Here is a 23897-nt window from a genome sequence, read left to right as displayed (position 1 = left end):
GTCTTCTGGGATTTGGCACCGTGTATAAGTGGTGTTAACCGACGTTTCGGAGGAACGTATCGCCTCCATCTTCAGGGTAGAAGAAAAAGTATAAGAAATCTGCAAGCGACAAGACCGTGAGAACGGTAAAAGCAGTCTGCTTTCTAAATAGATTCTGTTTACCACACCACAGTGACATTATTTACGTAGTTTGCGTTATGCATTACGTGTCCGCTACGCATAATTATGCGAAGGGCGAAGCATGCCGCAAGAACGTAGTAAGTGCCTATCCCCATGGGGGCAGGATGAACCTAGTCAGCTTGATACGTTTAAACCTAAAATGTTGTGGGTTGTGAAAGTTCTAAAGAGTCGAATATTAAAGCGCGGATAAATCAGTTACAGATGCGAGTAGGAAGTGAAAGGTGTAGGCAGGGCGTTAGAATAAAACTCACTGAAGGGACGCAATGATTGAATAAAGAAAATGAAGAAAGTAGTCTTCTGGGATTTGGCACCGTGTATATATATGGTGTTAACCGACGTTTCGGAGGAGACTGGTCTGCTTTTACCGGTTCTCACGGTCTCTCCGCTTGCAGAATTCTTATATTTTTTCTTCTACCCTGAAGATGGAGGCGATACGTTCCTCCGAAACGTCGGTTAACACCACATATACACGGTACCAAATCCCAGAAGACTGGTTTCTTCATAGTCACCGCCGTGAAAGCCTCAAATCTTACACTGAATAAAGAATTTGAAGGCACCTGCAGAAACTAGAAAGTAAATGTATGAACTTGAGCAATATGTTTGTACACCAAGGTGAATATGTTTCGTAGTGGTTAATTACTGTACGTACTGTCAGTCACTTTTTTTTAAGATGCCATACGATCATCGTCGCCGTCGGAGGGCGGAGGACAGGCGTCTGTTGTCCGTGTCTTGAATTATAAAAATATTAAAATGAGAATTGTAGAAGAGAGAAATGTTTAAGGTATTAGCACCGAGAATTTAAGCTAAACTAAAACTAACAAACTCCGTGGTTTCAGTCCGCGAGCGAACTGTACGGAGAGACCGTCGCTTATCGGCGAAGTTAGTGCCAACTAGCGGATAGAGGGTGTCGCATGGTCAGTGCAACGAAAGCCCACGGCCTTTAATTTCGGTTTTCTAGACCGGATAGAATTGAAGCTATTTAAAAAAAATACTTATTTTTCCCTATAAAAAACCGCAAGTTTAGGACGATCCTTAAAAATATTATTAAATGACTTAAACATAAGTTTTAATATTTCTGACTGTCCCCTGATCCTCTTGGAAGGAGTTCTGGCGGCATCAACATGGATGTGTCGTTGATATTGTAAGGTTTGGGGGGGCCCTTTAACAACTTATTCACCACCAAATACTTCATGTTTTATACATACTTTCGCGCTTCTGAAGACACTCAGCTCAACTGTACAATTACGTTTCAGAAATCTACGTATATGTTAGTGGACGAAGAAGTTACGAGCTCAGAGTATGTTCAGAATTGTCCAGTTAAGGTACAGGCCGTATTTTTGAACCTGGCGTCTTCGTTAGGCATAGGGAGCAGTGAGAAGAACAACAAGAGGTATCGGTGCAGTGGTTGCATCTGCATTGTGGAAGGAAGGAAGGAAGGCGCATCCTAACTAAAGCCATGTTATAACCCGTACACAATCTACAGTCCATATCTTAGGTAGTGGCCGCGACCAATTCCACGGCAGATTCTGTTGGGAAAGGCCAGGCCTCAAAAGCACTGACGGTAAGCAAGTGTACAGTTCAGTAAAGCGGTTTGAAGCAAGAAGTGTCGCGTACGAAAGATAATTGCCTTACGACTGTTCGTACTGCAGAAGTCATTAGTGAAGTAAGGGCATTTGTAGCTGCAGTTCTAAGGAAGAATATTCTACATACATGGCGACGGTTGAGGGACTTGAGAGGCCACTATAAGGAAAATGCGATACAGAAATATACCTTTACCTCCATACAGTATTTTGTTGAATGAAACGTATTTTGGAAGAAACTGTTGTTACATTTTCGCAGAGGCAATTTGAGCCGTGCTGGAACACACACCAAAATATCTGAACGTCACATAGTTTTAGGAGGAAACCCACTTTCATTTCAACGGACACATTAATGTACAAAATTAAGATCCTATCCATTTGTACGTACATAAAATCCGCACATCCCATACTAAAGCCATACCATCCACAGAAAATCATTGTGCGGTTCTCGTTGTTTAACGCAGGGCCTGTGAGGATTATATCAACCTGGTGAGTGATTCATTCCCTTCTGCAGGAATTGAACTTCGTTTGGTTTCAGTATCGTTAGTCGTGATGTGCTTTGTCTTATCTGGTACCGTCGCGGGGAAAGAAGTTTCGTCATGCAGATGTATTAAGATTTTATAGCCAGTGAATGTCATGCCTACTGATCTTTCCTCATCTGAAACCCTGTGACTGTTACTCTAAGGGTTTTGTAAAGACCTAGGATGGTCAAAGTAATTCCCCACGCAGTAGAAAATGTGAAACAGTTATTCAGCTAGTGTCTAGCGACACGCTTGCAGAGTTCTCAAAATGTTATACTCTTATATATTTTGAGGACGCCTCACGGAACATGTGTTGAACTGCCAAACAGATTATCCAATCATATACAATGCATTTTGTATTTTTATGGCAGAACATAAATAAATTACATCGCTTCTCGAAGTTTCACCCGCTGTAAAGTTGTAATCTATAATAGTGATTCGTAGTGTGATGAATTTAGAACTCGCTGACCAAAAATAATACCCTTTCCTTCATTTAGCATTGTGAACCTAACGCAAATCCGTTATTTCGCCTTGATGCTGCAGTGACAGTCCGAACGTTTAACTGTGGAACCTGGGATTGATGACTGAACTTGCAAGCCAACACGACAAGCTTCTTTATTTTATCACATGTTTGTTATAATGAATATGAAGTGCAGATCTTGTTAAGAAATCACAAGTTCTCCTCCGTATCTTCATATATTTTTGGCATTGTGATTCTTTTTTTGTGAATTTTCAATTTATTTCTGCCCCATTTCATTTTATAATATACTCTCTTATCTTGGAATGGCAGCGTCATTCTGTTGTGTTAGATATTTACAAAACATTGCAATATATTTTGTCGCTGTCTCCTAATGACAAGTTAATTTAGTAAAGATAAAGAGAGTGTATTCCCGCCACTGCTGCTCTCAGTATTGTTGGTAATACGTGAAGCATTCTTACGCTTAACGTGAAGGGATGATTGCGTGTATTGTTGAGCGTAGTATAGTGTGAGCCGAACAAGAAATCAGCGACAGCCTGGCCACCTGCTCCCGCTGGTTTCTTGTCGGATGATTTTCGACCCTGAAGATGGAGGTAATACGTTCCTCCAAAACGTCGGCTCATGTGCGGACTACACGGCGCTACATCACGGAAGATAGCAAATTTAAAAGTCTCAATGTTTTCCATTTTCGCCATGTTTGTAATTGAGAAGTAAACAGTATTTCATACAGAATTTATAGATATGTTTACTGTGAATCTGCATATAACATTTTACGTATGTAGCTTCAGTGGTTGCATAGTTACTGCCATCAGACTGGAAGCTAAATAGTTCATGTAAAGGTATGCATATTTCTGTGGCTGAGGATGGTTCTGCCGAGGCCATGAACCTTGGGTTAGGAAGTGTCACAGTTTCAAGGAAGACTTGGAATCTTACGGTATTTCCCTGATGGACATGGAGAAATGGATGGGGGGGGGGAGGTTAGAAAGCAAGTGACCAAGACAAGCACTGTCACGACTTAACTTATCATGATTTGCAAAACAGAAGTTATCCATCCGTGCCCAACAGTGAGGGTACGAATAAGATTCTGTGATGGTACACGTCAGATTCTGAACTTTGCATTTGTCTGTGAGCCCAGATTATCGATGCCGGCGGGCGTGCTGTCCTGGACCTCTCAGATGCTGATATCACAGGTTAGAATCTCACTAGGGGCGTACATGTTTTAACATGTTGATTTGTGATGACTGATTGTTGTTTAATGATATGATTTTCTGGTCCTTCTAACAGTTTAGCTAATTGTGCCCAGAAGGTACTAAGACCCAAAGCGGATTGTAACGCCAAGAACTAACTTACCTTTCTTAGGGCCACCTCCGTCATGTTACCGGAATTTAATAGGAAAGACTAGACGAAACATTTCTTTCGGTATTTCTAAAGGTGTAGCCATTTCTGTATTTTGGAATGCCGGCCCACAGACTCATGAAGGGAGGCAGGATATCAGAGAACTGAGAAAACACGAATGTAGAATAAAAAGTAATATCTCGAATAATGTGAATAAAATGGGGCTAAGGTATTATTGTGTATAGGTCCAGGCAGCTAATCTCTGACCACCCCAGGAGCGAGAGAGAACCTTCTTTTAATTGCTTGTATAAGAATCGGGGAACCTTCGTCAGTGCTTTGTGGCGCCAATGCCTTAATTTTGAAACAATTTCTTTAGCTTATTGAAACGTTCGAAATTCCATAATTCTTTTATAATCAACGCATCGCACTTTTTAGTAGCCACTTATTGAAGCTAGAGTGTGGAATATCCTTTGACCACTACATGTTTTATGGTTTTGCACTTAGTTCCACACGGCGTCTCACACTTCAGACACGCGTATGTTGTGTAACTTCGGCCTTCTGGGGGTTCAGTGCAGCTTATGTGAGCTGTTCCTGCGTTTCAGCATACGTTGCAGTCTGCATCATCAGGATCTAACCTTCGCAGAAATGTCTTAATCACCTGTACGTCGGTACTGCTCATGATATCTCGGCCTCGACTCATTTACTTGAACAGTGTAGGAGACTCGGCATCGAGAGTCACGTATAGTAAGTAAGATGTTATGTCGTGATGTAGGACGTCGCTCAGACTGTAGGGTCACAGTTCTAGCCTTCTGGCTGTCCAAATGGTAGCCAGACCTGCTTCAGCTTCTGATCTTCAACTAGCATTTCAGTTTAGTGAAATATTAAGATAAACGGAACGTTGTGTTCGAGTGGTTAGCACTCCATATCCAGGAGGTACCTCTTTCAGACCCCGGTCCAGAGACCCGGATGTCAGGAGAAGGTATTACGCTAATTATCTCAGTCCCCCGGAGACAAATGTACCCCAAAATTAGGCCATTTCTATATCATTTCCAGTTAAGTATTCATTATTAATCATTCATCGTTTCAGAACTACCGAATTTCTTACTAAATAACCCGTAAATAGATAAAGGAATAAATAAATAATGATAATATTGGTTCGGTGCCAGCTCCTGGATTTCATGCTGTATCCGTGTTTCAGAGTTTTGTTCTGATTGTTCTGTGATGGAAATGCTACGTTTTTGCTCATAGCCTAGTGAGGGGTTGTGAATATAGAGACTAGTGTCATACCCACGAAAAACGCATTTCTGTACCTCTCAATCGTGTCTGTATGACGTGAATAATTTAGACATCGAGATGTTTAATAGTTCATATACATGATCCTCTTGTGGTTCAGATCGTTGTTATTGCTGTTTTATTTTTCTGCTTATGTATAATGTGACTTCTCCGTGTATCTGCGGCTGTAGTATTCTTCCGATTTTCAGTTGTCAAAAATATTACGTCTGTATTTCAGTACTTACAAAACGAGGCGTTATAAATGAAAGCCTTGTTCTTGTGTTATTTCGTTTGGTTTCAAATGAACCAGAGCCTGTAACTTCCGTGATTCCGGTATTCCAAGTTTCTCTTCCACGATTCGATTGTTCGTTTCCTGTAATCATAGGGATTTTACTCGCTGTAAAGAGGATACATCAATCTGTTCCCTGACTGGAAACAGAACCAGCGATCCCAGAGCGACCTCCTTCATTGCCGATTATAACCGTCACCTTCTGTGTGTTCATTTTTTATTAATTACACATCTTCACGACGTATTAAGAAAACCTGAAGGTAAGGTCCCGTTGCGAGAGCCCCCGGTACCGATTGGATAGGAGGCCGGGTGGGCGCCACTTTCGGTGTGGACGTTATGCTTCTCCTTGTAATCGAACCCCGATTCCTCAGTCGTCCTGCCCGTATCCTAGTCGCAATACCGAATAAACTATTCTGGCTTCCAGACATAGGATAGGTGGTAAGATAATATTAAACGTCTCAAAGAAATAATGTGCGAGTATGTGGACTGGAACGATGTAGATTGGATTATTCTGGAATGTGACGCCGTGTGGTTTTGTCCATGGGATTCATCTAGGTGAAAGTACGGTCCAGTGCCATACATTAACAGTAATCAACCTTCTGGTTCCATGAAGGCAGGGAATTTCTTGGCTGGCTGAGTGGTAACTGTCGTTGAGTTATTGAACATCTGCACTGTGTTGCAGCATCGTCTCTGTGTGGACGTCTTTGTACATTGAGGAATGGACTGATGAATGCTGCAAGTAGGTCAGAATTGTTGCACGTAAACGAAAGGGCATGCAAAAACCTAGTGAAGGATTTGAGAAGGTGAAAGTTGCAGGCAGTCGGCGTGAGGCGGGGCGTAATGGCGACTCTTAACTTTTGTTTCTGGCAGTGGTTGACAATAAATTGCCCTCCGTTGCCGTTCTTTCAGTAAGAAGGGTTTAGTGGCTGTAACGCACGTGATTTTGCTTGATAAGAGATAGCCAGAAAGCTTGTCTGGACTCGCGATGTTTGTCGACTTTTGCTGGACGCAGTCATTGGCAAATCAGTAAATTTATAGGTCAGGCATCCGAAGAATGCAGTCTTCTCCTTCGAAACTGTGTTGGCTGTTTGCATTATAAAATAAATACTAATCTATTTATAATTTGTAAACATTGCGATTTATTCACAGAAGTGCAAAGTAAATGAACATGCGCAGAATTTTCAGCTGGTTTGTCTGAGTGAGAGTAACTTGCCGGTCACAGTAGCCGCGCGGTCTAAGACCCCCTCGAACACTGGGGTCGTGGGTTCGAATTCCGCTTGAGGCATGGATGTTTGTGTACGTTTATTCTTCGCTTATGTTGGCCTCTGCAGGTAGCAGGTAGCGGCCTTGCAACGTTATTATTATTGTTATTATTATTATTAGAGGGCGTGGGTTTCCCCATGCACTTAGTTATTGGTCCATTGTGCGTCCCCGTTTAATTTCTACTGTCGCCATACCCTACCGATACTGGTGAGTGCTATCAGCCCCGTTCAGCCGACGAGGTCGGCTGTCGGTACGTGATATTTCCCCCATCTATGAGAGACATTGGAAACTCCCTCCCGGAGGACTTGTTCCCTGAATTTTTCCGCCCTTAAAAATTCCACGACCTCCGCCGGGTTTGAACCCGCGTACCATGAGTCATGAGGTGGGAACGTTACCCCTAGACTACGGAGGCCGCTGGCCTTGCAACGTGCTGATCCCCCGTCCAAATGGTCCTGCCGACTGTCTACAAGATTAAGAAACTGAAGTGAAACGAGGCGTTTCACGGATGCCCAGTTCCCCCGTGGGAGCAACAGGAATATGAATTATTTAATTAATTAATAATGGGAGTAACTTAGTTATTCCGTCAATCTTTCGGTTTGCTAATCCTTACAGCAAATTAAAAGTAAAGTTATATGGTCACTGTATGAGTATTGTAGGAAGCGCGGAACCACCCTCAGTGGCGTGTAAGAAGAATTCTTCTGATGATTTACTGCGTGCCTGTTTTAGTCATCGCATACCATGTCTTACTCTGACAAATTTGTCGCTTAATGTTACATTTGTAGGTAGTATTTCACTCGCCATCTTTTACGTGGGCGAGTTTCTGTTGACGCTGAAAGAAACTGCAGCCTGTAAAATGTTTCTTGACTATCCTTGACGAGTTGCGGCGGTAACTCGTTCTGGAAGTAGAACAGCTGTTACGTGGGGTAGAGTTGGCCTGTGACTAAGCTTGCCTCGAAGGTCATATGCCGTGTTTGATCTTTATGATTAAATTGGGGACAGCCTTACAATTATAGGGCAGTTTACAGGACCGCGAAATTGTGACGCCATTATTTTCACGTCGACCTGATTGTTGAGTGTGATGAAAATAAGACCGTTATAAATATTTACATTAAAGACCAAGGAACTTGCGATTTTGAACGCAACTAGACGCCGATATGTTCACATTTGTCCTCCATGTTGTAATCATATCACCATTTTACTCGCAGCTGGTCACATCTGTGCGGAGGTTACTTAGTATGATAATTTTCTTCTTTCGTGGATTAGACACTGTTTCCCCTCAGATTAATGCGGAGATGGATAAGCTCCTCGGGTTGCTTCATCAAACACAACAATAGACCTATAAACGGGGACCCAGAAATAAACAAAAAGTCCCCCCCCCCATTTTTGCACACTCGATATTGTCGCTGCCTCCTCGTCAGCAAATGGTATGGAAATGTTCGGGGCAATCAAAGCGAAGTCACTGGTTTTCACTTTTGTACGACTAGTAGTGTCGTGTCAGGTTCAGCACGAATTGTGGCGATATTTGAGGCATATGCGAGCTTCTGCCAACATTCATATGACAGTGAAGCCGTAACATGTATGATAAAATTGCATGTTGTACTTCTTTAATTATGACGGACATATTTTGTGAATGCTAAGTTCCACACAAATTCCAGACCCTCCCAGCAAATGCTCACCTAGATCGAGGGACTTGTCTCGTAATTCTGATAGGCAAACTTTGTGCTGTGTCGTTTTCTCATAGCAGCCGGCCAACAGATAACGCGAACAGGTTTGCCGTCGTGTCCTGAGCTAGTTCAGTTCACATCTTCACATGTTAATTATTTAAATAGTATCCTTCAATCTAAGCTAAGTTGGTTCTCCTCCCGGTGAATTTCCAACGGAAATGTTATATTTCTTACTTCCCCACCCCATAATGGGCGATTTTGAGACATATTACCGGTATACAGTATTCTCCGCTTGATAGTTCTTTGTTAAGTCCAGATCTTCTTCTGACGTTTCACTCTCATGCAACCTCAGTCTCCTTAACACATCGCGGTGAGAAAGGCAGCTGATATATGTTCTGACAAAATAACCACACTCCTTGCAGTGGGGTCCTTCTTGAGAAGTTAACAGTGGATCAGTTGGGCAGTAATTCTCTGCCATTTATGGAATCCATGTACACAAGATCCCGCCACTGGACCCCGTCCTGAGTAAGTTTAGTCCATTCCACAACCTTACATCCTATTTCTGTTGGTATCCATTAAATTTATATTGGATTACATGCAGAAACATCGAAATGGTTGAAGAGATTGTGTAAAGTGTGATGCCATACTGTGTACGTTTTAGCTCCTAGAAATAAATATGCAGTCATCTTTCCGTATTTGAATTCATCGTTCAAGAACGTATCCTATATTAAATTTGTGTTGTCTGCAGTTTTGTCCAGTTGACGGTAATCCTTCAACTCGTCCCATCTAATCTTGCTAAGCTTCTGTTAACGCGACGTCTCAAACCTTCATTCTGGATAAGTTAGTTACGCTTTTATTGCTTCATATTAACTCACATGGATGCCATTGAGTTTAAGCTGGATAGATATTCGTTTGAAACCGGAAACTGGTAATTGAAACTCCCGGCTCTGACCGTTATTGTTGTTTATTGTAGCCAAACATGGCGCGCTATATCGAACATCATGATCACATAAAATGTTAAGCCGAAAATGTGTGCATTACGGGTCAAGAGAGTAATTTCATCGCATCCTAACACAATAAGACAATGATGCCCCCCCCCCCGACGATAGGACGGGCCAGATGGACAAAGAGGCTGATGTGAGTTCCGTCAGTCCGGCTCCAAGCCAAGATTTGCCAATCGCGTATTTCACGTACTGGTATGCGCACTTTCCTTTGTGTTGATTTGCGGAAAGAAAAGCCATACCCTCACGAAGAATTCGCATTTGCAAAAGCAGGACTATAATTATATACGAAACTATTTCTAGCTTCTAGATCACCATAGCGGTCATCTTTTTATAGTCTTATTTTATGTCAAATGTCTTTGGGCTTACACATAATATTTGTTTATTTAGTAAAGGAACATGCAGCTATGACTATGAAGAATGTTAACAGCTGCCGCGATTCTCCCAACCCCCAATTTCCCTAAGGTCTTGGTCTGGCAAAGCCCTTTTTACAGTCGCGGTGCCCCCCCCCACAGGAATATTATCTCCACAGTAGACCTCTGTGGTATAGTGGTCAGAGTTCCCGGGTTTGATTCCTGGCGCTCTCAGATTTTCCCAGAAGTAGTGGGTCTGGAACGGGGTCCACTCAGCTTCGTGAGGATGATTGAGGAGCTATTTCAAGGATATAGCAGCTCCGGTCTAGAAAACCGAGATTAACGTCCGTGGGGATCCGTTGCGCTGACCACGTGACACCCTCTATCCTCAAAAGTTACCACTAACTTCGCCGACAAGCGGCGGTCGCTCGGTCGGTATAGTTCGCTTGCGGGCTACAGGACACGGAGTTCTTTTTCGAAGTTCAGCTGTTTCAGGGCTGCTGAGCAACAGGATTGACAGTTACGCCTCCAAATACGTATCGTAAAGGTCTGTGTAGTAGATGGATTGCACTTGGATACTGTTCCCATACCTCGGGAATCCGTATGATTCAAATATGCATTTAGAATTCAAAAGAAGACATTTTTCAATGACCATCAAGAAGTTACAGAATACCTTTCGAAGCTTGTATTCAGTCACGGGCAGCCATATATTGCTGTCTCAAGAATTCGATCAGTTGACTCAGTCTGAGGTGAACGAGGTTGATAATTGTGCTTTACAGTGAAGTATATGAATAAAAAGAACTCCGTGGCCTGTAGGCTGCAAGCGAACTATACCTACCGAGCAACCGCCGCTTGTCGGCCAAATTAGTGCGCCTATGTGGTCTAGTCGCGGTGTCCCCCCCCCCACAGGAATATTATCTCCACAGTAGACCTCTGTGGTCTAGTGGTCAGAGTTCCTGGCTACAGATCCAGCGGTCCCGGGTTCGACTCCCAGCGCTACCAGATTTTCTGAGAAGTAGTGGTTTTGGAACGGGGTCTACTCAGTCTCGTGAGGATAACTGAGGAGCTATTTCAAGGAAATAGCGGCTCCGGTCTAGAAAACCGAGATTAACGGCCGTGGGGATCCGTTGCGCTGACCACGCCACACCATCTATCCGCCAAAGTTGGCAGTGAAATATATGAATAAATACATAAAAATGCGTTGATATTTAATTAAGATCTGGAAGAACGGCATAAGTTACGCTGGGTACAGCTAGTTCAGTTTTAATCTTTTGATGCATATTTCCGAATAACACCAGACACCTGACAGAAGTTAGGTTAAGTCATATAGGGAAAGTGATATAAAGACCAAGCGTTGGACGGAGATAGCAGTTAACTTCACCCTGCAGCTGTTTTACCCCTGTGGAAAGAGTGCCAGATACCTGTTGCACAGAACACTATGGCGAAGGTAACAGTATTACACTCTGTGTGGGTCTCGACTCACACACGTCAAGCCGAAAATTTTCTTCTCAATTGGCTGGCCTTCATATGAGTTTGAGGCTGTTGAGTTGTTCACGAGTCTCTCTCCTTGGATTTATCCCTTTGATGCGCGGTGGTTACTGTATGCGCCCCAAGCTTTTAACACGAAAGACTCTTCACTTTGCCCATTCAATGTAATTGCGAGCTTCGTATGATTCTCAGAATGATCAGCTAACAACAACATTAAAGATGGGTCTTTATAATGGAGAAGCAGTGTATTTTCGGTGAGGTGGTGACTGATTTCTTTTATGCGTTATTTAGATGTGCTGCAGGATTTAAAGGGTTAACATCTGTTCTTTCTGATCTGCTGTCTAGATCCTATCTCTCTCATTTCTCTTCCTGTCTTCGACTTAGCAAAGAGCTTAACAAGAAAGAGTTAATACTCTCCGACTAGAATGTATGGAACTGGGGCTCGTTTTCTTCAGAATTTGGAAATTTAAAGTGCATAAATATTATGAACAAAAGGTATTGTGTAGCGGTGATGATTTGTTATGAGAGATTAAGGTATTTGGCCTGAGAGAAGGAAAATACGGGAGACTGGATAATGTTGTATTGGCCTAACGAGAAACTCATAATTTGCACTCTTCATCAAGTTCACCATTATTATGACGACCAAAAGGCGGTGCGTGTAACACGCATGTGAGCGATGCTAAATGTATAGATTTCGGTCGAAAGGCATGAAGATAAGAAAGAGACCACTTGGAAGCCTTCGCGTAGGTGGGAAGTTTGAAACAGATGTTAGAGAAGTGGGGTGGTCTAACATGGATTGGACTCACATGGCTCAGAATAGGGTCCAGAGGCGACACCTTGAACCTTCGTATGCCATAAAAGGGAAGTTTCTTGACTGAGCACTGTCAGTTTCTTAAGAAGGATTGTTCTCCATGAAGTGAGATAGTTGATTTATTTGGTAAACGTCTTTAATATTTTTTTTTTCATATATGCAAACGGTAGTACTGTTTGCTCGCGTTACAGGTTTAGGGTGGTTCTGAAACAGACAACCTGTGTGCATGGTGTTTAGAAATCGGCGATGTATGCCCAGCAACCCAAATACACGTATGTGGAAGCAGAGTGAGCGTTGGTGCCTTGCATGGTTCTGTATTTACCTACACACGTGTGTAAATAGCTGTGCTTAGGATGGCTCCACGGCTAGATACGGAAACTGCCAGTTATGTGGTTATATGCATTTTCTGTTTGTAGATTATAATTTAATAACAAAGAGCCCCCTTGAAATTTCGATGGGAAAATGTTAAAAAAGAACATACTTCGTCAAAAGTACCTCATGGCAGCGACGTGAAAAATTCCGGAAGAATAGCTACATTTATGTTAATATAATAACGGTATGCGCTACGCGCCACTCCTACAGAAGGATTTGGGGGGGGGGCAGAGATTACTTATAAAAACAAAATTTGTCAAAAATTCTTACTCTTTCATTTTCTTCAGCTCGCAGTAGAACATAATGATGGTCGTTGTTTAGTTCACTGGACAACTCAGATAATTTCTTTCAGTCACAACTGTACTTATTATGACGATCGGTGGATAAGCGATTTGGCCCCCAAATATAAAATGAACACTGATACACAGTTTTCACCTTGTTTGGCATTACTACCATACACCTTATTTTTCTACGTAAATTTTGTAATATTCCCGTGTGTTAATACATAGTCGCACATTATTCTAAACCAGCCGTGTCAAACATGCGGCCCCTCAACTTTTAGAGCTAATTGATATTGAAATTAATATTAAAATTTTAGTAGAAATATTTTTTGTGAAGACAATTTTCCAACAGACCAGAAGACAAGAAGTGTACGCAGACATACTAAATTAGCAGGCTGCAGGAAATTCAGTGTTTTGCTATTTCTAACATAATTTCCTGTGTAATCTCTCTTTTTACATATTGAAAAGCTGTTTGATACTTGTCAAAAATGGCATTCTCTTGCTTTTTAAAACTGTAAGATATGTGACTTTAGGTAATTATATTGAAATTATTCCTAAATAATAAATAGAATTAAATTTCCTTGTATCAAAATCTAATGTATATTTCTATTTTGAAGTGCGGCCCTGGACTATTATTTGTACGGCCGAGGTGGCCCTCTGTACAAGTTGAGTTTGACATGCCTGTCCTAAATGCTCTTAAATGCGACAAAACGGCGGATCCTTTGAAATAGTTGCCATCTCTGTCTACTCTTTCCGCAGATAACGCATCCGTACATTTGCTCATATAAGCAGAATCACGATTTCACTGAATATGAATGTGGAGCAGTCGGTGGAATGATAATTGAGAAGGGAAATCGAAGTACTCGGAGAAAACCTGCCCCAGTGCCACTTTATCCACCGCAAATCCCACGTGACCTGACCTCGGCTCGAACTAACTAACTAACAAACAACTAACCACCTGAGCTATGGCACGGCCTTTCCGTAATTGCTAACATTGAGTTCTACAAAACGAGATAACTCAGGGCTTATGCTTCTGTATATATAAACCTGTAAGGATTTCGTTCATGAAGAACGAATTGTTGCTTTAGAATTGAAATTAGTTTTCCTGCTGAATTAGTGTCATAACGTTTCGGTTTCATTTAACGGCTGTATGTAATAAGGTAAGCTTGACAGTGTTTCGCGTCGTTTCACTTTTCGCAGAATGAAATAATGAGGTATAAGATTGTATCTGTTTTGCTGGGAATGGTTCGCACATATTTTGCGTAGAGCGTAACTGCAGTTATACAAGCAGCACACTTGACACACTTTTGACACGCAGTTTTGCCCTCGTTTACCTCCATCTAGTGGCGAGGTGAGCTTTACGTCCATGCCTATCTGCGTTATTTAAAATGTTGCATATATTTCGGGTCCACTAGGCTCGAAGTACAGACTCATATCGCTGATCGGTGTGTCAACCCGCAGGCAGTTTTGGGGTTAGCGAAACAAACTTTCCTCAGTGCCTGGCTTGTCAGTGGTCTGATAGTTTCTTTTTCTCATGGTCACGCCCTGCTCGGTGGGGCAGATTTCCGTTCCCTTTTTAGGCGCATTCGCAACCCTGCGGAGCAGTCACTGGTCCGTCCTAACGCACGAAGGAATTTGACTGCCACTGGACAAATTTTCGTGATGTTGGATATTCGGGAATTTTACGAAATACCTATCCATTTGATTTTCACATTTGGATCGGACAAGTGTACCGACCACTTTACGTGAAGACATGCCTGGTTACGTGGCATTATGCTCCATTTCGAGCGTTAACATGCTAAATATTTATCGCACAGAAGTGTCCCTAGACACTATCGGCGTTTGTGATTCGTGTAAGATATCGCGTTAATCAGTATATTGTAATGCAGTTACACCATATCCAGTGGTCCCTATTCTGGGGGTCGCCATCCCGGCTTGGGAAAAATGACCCCCGGTTACAGTGGGAGGGTGTGGACTGGATTCATCTGGCTCAAGATAAGGACCAATGGCTGACTGTTGTGAACGCGTTATTAGATCTTTGGGTTCCATTACAGGCTGCGGATTTCTTGAGTAGCTGAGCTGCTGTTAACTGTACAAGAACTCCAGTCCTTGGACTTGGCTGTTATTTCAGAATGAGTGAAGTTAGCTTTGTACTGCGTTCCGTAAATGAAACTGCACTCAGGGCGCCGTTAATTGTTATTGGAAGCCCATGAAGGAGAGCCGAGATCTGTCAGTTTAATAGCTAGGTTATAGACTGGTCATCGGGGTTTGATTCGCGACAGGGCGGCAGTGTTTCTTCGCCACCACATTCCGGAAGGCCCTGGGGCTTGCTCAGCCTTCCTTAAATTGTATGTCAGGGGGTTCTTTGACCGGGAGCAGAGCAGTTGAATCGAGAAGTTGCTTCATCTAGTGACGAGGCTAAGAATGTGTGATGCTGTACATTTGCTCCCCCTAAGTTGTCATGCTTAATTAATCCTTTTAAGCCTGACCATCCCATTCGACTTGTGCAGTTATGTAGTCAAGAGCAAATGAACAGTACTAACCTGATGGGAATAGAACTGGGAACACTCGTTTTATTCGTTTCAAATTTCGTTCGGCTTCATTTTGGTTTGTAGCACGAACATCTGTTATTTCAATTGTGGAAAAGGTTGAGAATTCAATTAGTATTTTGTTACTTACGTACGTGAAGAAACTGTGCTGCTGGCTTAAATTCCGATTGCTTCATCGCCAAATGTTTCTTTTCTAGTTAAATTTTATGAGACGACAGAGAATATTTCAGGAGCGAACTGAAACCGGAACCTCCCCCCTCCCCAGCAACACCGATAAGGTTTGGAGTAGCGACATGTATAAATGGTGAACAATAAATTCAGTTACAGAAGTATAACGATGTATGTAGCCTACTTCCTTTCGTTCCTTGTTCTCTGTGTTTTTGCCCCGTGTGATGTGACATTGTTTAATTAGAGGTAACACTAACATTGTACTTTTGAATTTACTTCCATCCATCCTAGCACAGAAATTCGAAATAGTAGCCCGGGCTGGTGTTCGAACCTGGTGTTTCGTTCACAGATTTCCAAAACGTGCAACGTAACGTCCTATTAAATGTAATGTCGGGAACACGGTAGCTCCACACTCACCATCTTCTATATATTTTCTTTTTCTTACATTTCCTGCCGTAAGCAATGTGCTCTCTCTTAATACTAAATTGTATACCTCATTTCTACTGAAAGCGTGGTTCACGCTGGCAAGACGTGACGTTGGATTTTGTTTTATTCACAAGTTAAGCTGCCTGATGAATTCCGCGGAAGTTTGTATAGAGAATGTCCTTAAGGTGCCGTAGTATGGCAAGAAGCCCCACTTCTCATGCAGAAGGGATTCCAGTGTCAGTAAGCCCGAAGATAACATTTTGAACTGCAGTTGAAATAATTTGCATTTTAGCGAGTTTAAAACAGTATTTATATGTTTAAAGCCTAATTCTGGATTTAGTCTTTGATTAAATTGAAATCTGATCTTACTGAGTTCTTGATGAAATAATTTCTTCCAAACCATGTTTGCGTATACTGTTATACTCTCTCATAGGCAGTCACTCTTGCCACAAATAGAATGAAGCAAAATAAAAACTGAAGAAAAGCAAGTAATTGTCTCCAGTTCTAGCCCCGTCAGGTTGGTGCTGTTCATTGATTCTTGATTGTATAACTCCATAGGTCGGATGGAATGGCGGTTGCGAATGATGGTTTGGAAAATACGAAGAAAGATGTTATCGTAAGGCCGCGCCATAGCTCAAGCGGTTAGTCGCTGGCTTCCCACCGCCGCGCCCCGGAGTCGATCCCGGGTCTGGTCAAGTGGGATTTGTAGTGGACAAAGTAGCGCTGGGGCAAGTTTTCTCCGAGTACTTCGGTTTCCCCTGCCAATCTTCATTCCAGCAATTGCTCCACAATCACCCTCACCTATCATCTGGGGCTGGTACAATAGGCCAGAAGTGGCCGCAGTGCAAGGGACTTAGTCCCACCCCACTAGCAATAAAAAAAATGTTATCGTATGTTTTATGCTGTTATTGCAGAAGTTGTTTAGAAGGATTAAGGAAAACTGCGAAAACTTCAGGACAGTCTATTAGAAGGATTAAGGAAAACTGCGAAAACTTCAGGACAGTCTATCTCTGGATCAGTTTTTGAACCCGGTATTACTTCCACTCTGTAACTCTTTCCGAGGTTCGGCAGTTTCTGAATTGGAGTTCCGCCTGCTCTCATATCCCGTATCTCGTTTTCCTCAGGAAGTAAATGAATGTGAAAGTTAGGGGTGCTGTAGTCTTGCAGTTTTTCTGTCCGCCGAAGAGAATTAAATAAGCCCCTGCACAAAATAAAGTTAACATTTTTGTTGTTACAGTTGTTTTTCATTTCAGTTTATAGAACAAACTTGTATTCGTGTGTATGGCGAGTTACCACATAAGCATGAATTAGGCTTTATTCTTTCTTTCTCAGCACGTCGACCTAATTTTGAAAACTGGTTCTTCTTCGCCGAAGGATCTGTTTCTCTCGCCAATAGAGCATCACCACACAGCTTCTCTTCGGACGCAGAACTTTCTTCGTGCTTCTCCCCCCCCCCCTCCTCCAGTAAAGCAACCTCAAGTGTCGGTTTCGGAATTTGGAATTTGGAAGCGTTGACATTTTTCTTCCTTTCAATGCGCAATATTGATCATGATCGAAGCTGGTTTGTTCCTCTTAACGTTAATGAGAGGAGCAGGTTATTTTCAGGGTCAGCGGGTACTGGGAAGGTCACGCACGCATCCTATTATGTAGTTTGATTCATTTCAGACTTAGGTGCCTGGATTCGAAAGCGCTGCAGCATGTAGAAGGTTTCGAAGACTGCTTGGTCCCAGTATTCAAATGTACGGTTGTCGCCTGAGGTATAGCCATAATGGATGCCATTTTCTGCATCACTTGTGGATATTGATTGTATGGAATTTGGCTGACTTTCGAACTGAAGCACACTTCTGGTCGAGTTTGGATCTCCTTTGTAAATTTTCTTCTTCTAGCATAATTTCCGTTTTATACTGGCGAAGGTTGAGGTCTCCAACTTTTTCTTTTTTTCCTTACCACAATCTTTTGTTATTAATTTCTTCCCAGTTCTCAGTTCTCTCTCCCCCTTTCTCTTTCGTTTCCTCCAGCACTGGGCGGAACCATTTTGTTCCGGAGCGTTCAGTAGGTCTCTGAATGTTAGTTCTGATGCCCTTCTTAATATATTTAGTTATCAATTCCTTTTTCGTTGCTGAATCATTGTAATAGTTCTTCTTCTTTCTCTTAAAAAGTTTTGCATTCCAATTTGCGCAAGCCACACCCAGTTTGTTAAAGCAAACGCGTATGAGCTTGCTCTCTTCAGTGCATGAGAAGAAATTCATAATTTGCTGGAGTCTTGGAATTACTCTCTCCTTCGGGCTGGTAAATACCTACATATTTTTTCGAGTTCCTTTAACCACAGTCAGAAATAGTCCCGTCAGTTCTCTTTTTCTTCAGTTTTCATCAGTTTTGTGTTCTCTAGGCTCAAGAGACTAAAATCCAGCGAAGTTCCTAGCCTAAGCAATAACAGTTTGACATACGGACGTGTCTGCGTTAAATGTATTCCAAGCTCAGGAAGCAAGCTGTTGTATCCATTATGCAATTAGTTCTTCTGTCATACTTGTTCTGTCGCGCGGTGTTGAACTATTGTGTTCTTGTTGAGTTGGCATTTGGGGGAACCATTATTATTCCCCCCTTTTATGATGCTAAAGGGAGATCTCTAATCATTTATCTCTATAATAAAAATACGAAAGTGTTATTGTGAATGGTAGTGTGAAAGAAAGGTCAATAAACTTAACCAGCTTAACGGGTTTCTTATTGAAGGTGCATAGGTTAAATGTTCGTTGACAAGTTGTCAGCTGTTTAGTCACTACGGTAAGAGAATTCCACAATTTAAAGCTTTATATTAAATGCTGTGTGCCTTATTAATCAGACTATTCAACTCGAACCTGTGGTGCAAGATTAAAATAAGAACAAATGTCAGCTTCAACGTCTCGGTCAAGTCAGTGCAACCCCTCGTACTCGGGAGGTTACGGATTCAGGTCTTTGTCTGAAAATAGGCAATTCTGAATTAGGTATTTTGTGGATTTTGTCATTTGCTCCAAGCAAGTGCCGAGATAGTACCTCTTAAGTGAGAACACAGGCCAGGGTAGTTCAGTCAGAATGAGTAGGCTGCACACCTGTAATGCTAACGCTCTAGACATATTCAAGAAGTTCACTGTTCGAATCTGGGCTGGACGCCGGCTCTGCAGACTGAGGTTTTCATGGTTTTCCGAAGTCCCCCCAGGCAGTGCTGGGATAATATCTTGATTAGGCCATGACCGCTTCTTTCCACACCCTTTCCAGTTCGTTATGCCATTCTGCTATTCGTCCATTCTTTGTAAAATGAATGAGAAGCTACCAAGTTGCGGGAAGGACGGCCGGAATTAGAGGCTTGGTAGAAGGAAGGTATTTTTCTCTCCGTTACTGTGTCCAGGTAGGCTTTTATCCATTGGGTACCAGAGACCCCTTCCCTGAGGGTAAAATGGTCGGAGCGTGAACCTGACCACACATCCATCTAGTGTCAAGAGATTAAGAATGTGTGAAGGCGNTCACGGCGGTGACTATGAAGAAAGCAGTCTTCTGGGATTTGGCTTTCTTCATAGAGATTAAGAATGTGTGAAGGCGTAGCTCTGCTTCTCTGCATTTCCATTCTGTGGTACTTAACTAAGCGGCAGGGCAAATTTACCTTCTATATCAAGACTGGCATTTGTAACTGCAACATTTTAAGTACTNTACCGAGGGCCGACCTCGTTGGCTGAACGGGGCTGATAGCACGCACCAGTAGAAATTAAAGGGGGACGCACAGTGGACCAATAACTGGTCTAAGTGCATGGGGAAACCCACCCCCTCTAATAACAATAATAATAAAGTACTTATGATACAACAATAAACGACCTGCCCATATTAGTTTACATTTGACAAGTAAAATTTTATATTTCAGGGCCCTGAACAAATTTGTGTAAGATTATGAATGTCTGCCTATGACTAGTATCAGCAACTAATTATTGGGATTGATGTGGAAGACTTTTATCTAGGGTCACGCAATTCCAGTTTGCAGCCATATTGACTCATAATACTCATGAAGCCCACTTTACAAAAAGGCCATAAATGTGCTTTTCGTGTATGTCATAAATCATTTTACTGTCATGTGTTAGAGTGACTCTCGAAGGGGTTTTGAATAATTGGATTTATTGACCACTTATGGGTTGAAACTACAAGTAATTATAACGGTTTCACTGAGTTACACACCCCAAATATCACGTAACTACAGCACACAGAGTCTTTTTAGTCTTGACTAGTCGTTTCCTGTTGCCGGGTTTTAATACTGTCCGCTTACGTCCTTACCGTCTGACAGATCCCACAATTCCAACAACTGGACAACGTAACTCAGTCAAAGTCAAATTTACTTTACGACGGGCAATGTACCGCCAATCGTTTCATCTTGGCGCCAAGCCCCTTGAGGCTCATGACCAAATGTTTTTTTTTCAACAGAACCCTTGTGGTTGTAGTCCTTAAGTAACACCTTATCTGACGAGAAGATGGATTTGTCTCTTATAAATATGCTTGTCCTTTCGCCAAGCATACGTATCGCACATATAGCATGTTATTGAAATTTTTTCCTTTTGCACTATATGCAAGTCCTCCATCAGTACAGGCTTTCCAAAACAGATCGTGCCTATCTTACATATTTTATGCTACAGCGGCAGCTTAGCTATTTAAACGGTTGTAAGCTTGACTACCGCAAAGTTAAAGCCTCTTTATATTTTCCTGACCTCAGAGTCGGAGTTACCCTACGACTGGCGGTTTACCGCCAGTCAGTTCTTCTTGGTGTCAAGCCCCTTGAGACCCATGACCATTTTTTTTTCAACTGAACACTTATGGTCGTAGTTCTTGTGTAACATCCTGCGACTCGCAGGGCTGCTGTGGAGGTATTCGAACCTGCCTCGGCACGGATCATCATAGAAAACACCGTTTCCAACAGTACCACCACTGTTGCACGTTGCTTTGTTAATGTGGAGACCTGTTTGTTTGCAGTTGTTTCCCAGTAATACACTGCAGTATTTTTTATAAACACTGCAAGTAAGCAGTTCGTTATTTACTAATCATTCTATCATTCAACACATATATAATTGAACTATTTACTAAAAAACTAAACTCTGTGGCTTGAGTCCGCAAGCGAACTATATCAACTGAGCGACCGCCGCTTGTTGACGAAGTTAGTAGGAACTTTAGCGGATAGGGGGGCAACAATGATGGACATTTTGTTTGAGAACAACAAAAAAGAATACCCAAAGTCAGTTATAGAGCTCTTAAGGCTAGAAGAAAAAATTTTTTTGCAAGGCGTCGGTTACTTCATAAGCAACATTCCTACATTTATATAAAATAGATATGTAAGAAAATTAAAAGAAGTAATTGTACTGATTATTAACAGTATACTCTCAGATTTTAGTTAAGATCTATATTAAGAATCACGGGGTTACCGCTTTTATAGAATAAGATGTTTATAAGAATGTTCTATAGAAGGCCGGATGGGCATTGCCTAGGCCTTTTTTGTATTTATAATATTTCTTCTATGATAAAAAAATCCCCACGGCCGTTAATTTCGGTTTTCTAGACAGGAGCTCAGTAGGCAATATACACAGTTTTGTTGACAAATATATTGTTATGGATTCAAATGTTTTCCCTCCGTTTACTTGCAGGCACATCCCAAAAGCAAAGGCAACCACAATGGCAGAAACACCAGAACTGAAACGAATTGCAGAAAACACAAGAATTCAGTCAAATGTAAGTAGAAGTAAAGCACTAATTTTTCCCTGGAAATGTTCTGCCTCCATATGGTTATGAAATTGGACAGTACAGTACTTCTTTTTGCTTATTTTGGACTTCATCCATCGTCTGGTATATAAAAGACAAAATAAGCCAAAAGAAGTACAGTACACACCATCGTCAAAATCCTTTCGAGTCTATCTGGACAGTACAGGTTTGTTAATGCCATGAAGATATTAGTTAATATTTCTACTATTTCTTTGTTATTGTATGGGAAAACAGTGTGTGTAAATTGGCTTAACAATTTGAAGACTGTGTAATATTAAAGTAAGTAAAAAAAAGAAGTAAAGCTATCCCTGTAACAGGCCGTGAAGGCCCATAGGGTTGTGAGACGTTGAGGGTCCCACATTTTCTAGACAATCGGCTCAAAGTTGGCGGTAAGGTTGTCAGCCTTACGCGCCAGCCGCGCTTTACCCCCCAGGAAAATTATTTAATTAATTCCTGGTATTCATTTCTGGTAGAGTCTGCGTTGAACCCAGGGCCATAGTGCGGCTGGAAGGATAAGGTCAATTTGAAAAAGATCCAATGACCTCATCGGGACTTGAACCTGTGACCTTCTGGCTTGTAGCATAATGCCTCAACCAACTACGCTACCGCGTGCCCCGACTGTGTAACATTGCATTTGTTAAATACATTCTTCTAAAACTGATTTTAAGGCTGCATTTAAAATTATCTCACGGAAGAGTGAACACAGGCTTAAATTTTTTAATGGAAGTGGGGATAATTTTGACCCAAGTTTTGTCAGGTTTTCCTCATTCACTTGGGCAATCCAAGTGAAGAAAAGAAAGTTTGATCCTCTTGTACCAGGAAACACTGCGCTGTGAACGGTATTTGTTGCCTACATAGTTGATTTTTTGGTGGGTGAGGGATACTATGTTTGAATTTCAAATCTCACACTCTGATGTTCCATTGTCTTCAACAGTTAATACAAGATGGCACATTGAACCATTCCATCTTCAATCAGACAAACCACTAGTACATTTGTCAGGTTAGGCTGTTGACAGATTTTCTCAAAAATGTATGTTTGAAAGTTACGCCATAGACACTCCTGGAAATGTAAAGTGATTCCTTCCACATCCTCTCACTAGTAATCCCACAGTTCAACAGTGTACTCTGAGCAGCTGATTGTATTATTTAATAAACATTAAATAAACAAATACGACTGAAAATAATCATGCTTATTTTACAAAAGGGTTTGCGTGCAGACTGGATATTTCATCATGCACCGTAATATTTTATAATGACAGTACAGGAATATAGTAAAACTGATGATTATTATAAATAAATAATAACGTCTAAATTTATTTCTTTGCAGTAAGGAAGTACATCATATATACTCTAAGAGAACATTCATATTATTGAAATGAAGATAATCTCATAACTGTGAATGATTTACCATATTTCCCATGCCCCCTCAAAAGAGAAGGATTGACTCTTTTTCATTCTTTTTCTCTCCATCAGGTGGCAACTGTGGTCATGCCTAGCCTGGTGGTTTATTTTTTACAGATATGATTTCTGTGTATGATGTATGTAAAGAAAAAAAAAGGTAATACTATACCTGTAACAGTCCCTGGAGGCCTGTAGGGTTGTAAGATGTTGAGGCGCCCACATATTCTAGACATTTGGCTCACGGATGGCAGTGAAGTTGTCAGCCTTACATGCCAGCCACCCTTTACCCCCAGGAAGATTCCTGGTACTTATTTCTGTTAGAGGCTGAGTCGACCCCAGGGCCATAGTGCAGCCAGAAGGATTACGTCAAGTGAAAAATGCAGTGACCTCATTCAGAATTGAACCTGTGACCTTTGGGCTTGTAGCGTAGTGCCTCAAACAACTATGGTACCATGTGTGTAGTTTATTTTGTTTTACTAATATATGCAGTAGAACTTGGTTATAACGTAAATAAAGGGACCTAAAAATAGTGTCGTTATAAACGAATGTCGTAACCAAAATGGGCACTTCCACAGTAGCCTTATGTTAGTCACATAAAAATCTACCAAAAACCGAGTTAAAATGTTGCATTTTTAGTGAAATACGTAGTTAAGTACAGACTAACGTAACATTAACGTGGAATTAATATGGATTCTCCATATC

At 41.7% G+C, this 23897-nt stretch overlaps 1 protein-coding gene across 4 annotated transcripts in view; it reads left to right on the top strand.

Annotated features, from left to right (window-relative positions):
- LOC111870215 (LIM and SH3 domain protein Lasp) overlaps positions 1–23897 on the top strand; it is a 73182-nt gene that overhangs the window by 27746 nt on the left and 21539 nt on the right. For all 4 annotated transcript variants that reach the window (XM_023862320.2, XM_023862319.2, XM_023862321.2 and 1 more), the window contains exon 3: positions 21680–21764. In XM_023862320.2, the coding sequence (XP_023718088.1) occupies positions 21680–21764 (85 nt within the window). The remainder of the gene's footprint in view (positions 1–21679; positions 21765–23897) is intronic.

The sequence above is a fragment of the Cryptotermes secundus genome, unplaced genomic scaffold, assembly GCF_002891405.2.
Source record: "Cryptotermes secundus unplaced genomic scaffold, Csec_1.0 scaffold1182, whole genome shotgun sequence".
Lineage (NCBI taxonomy): Eukaryota > Metazoa > Arthropoda > Insecta > Blattodea > Kalotermitidae > Cryptotermes > Cryptotermes secundus.
Note: the sequence above shows the minus strand (reverse complement) of the source record. Positions and strands in the feature narration are given on the sequence as shown.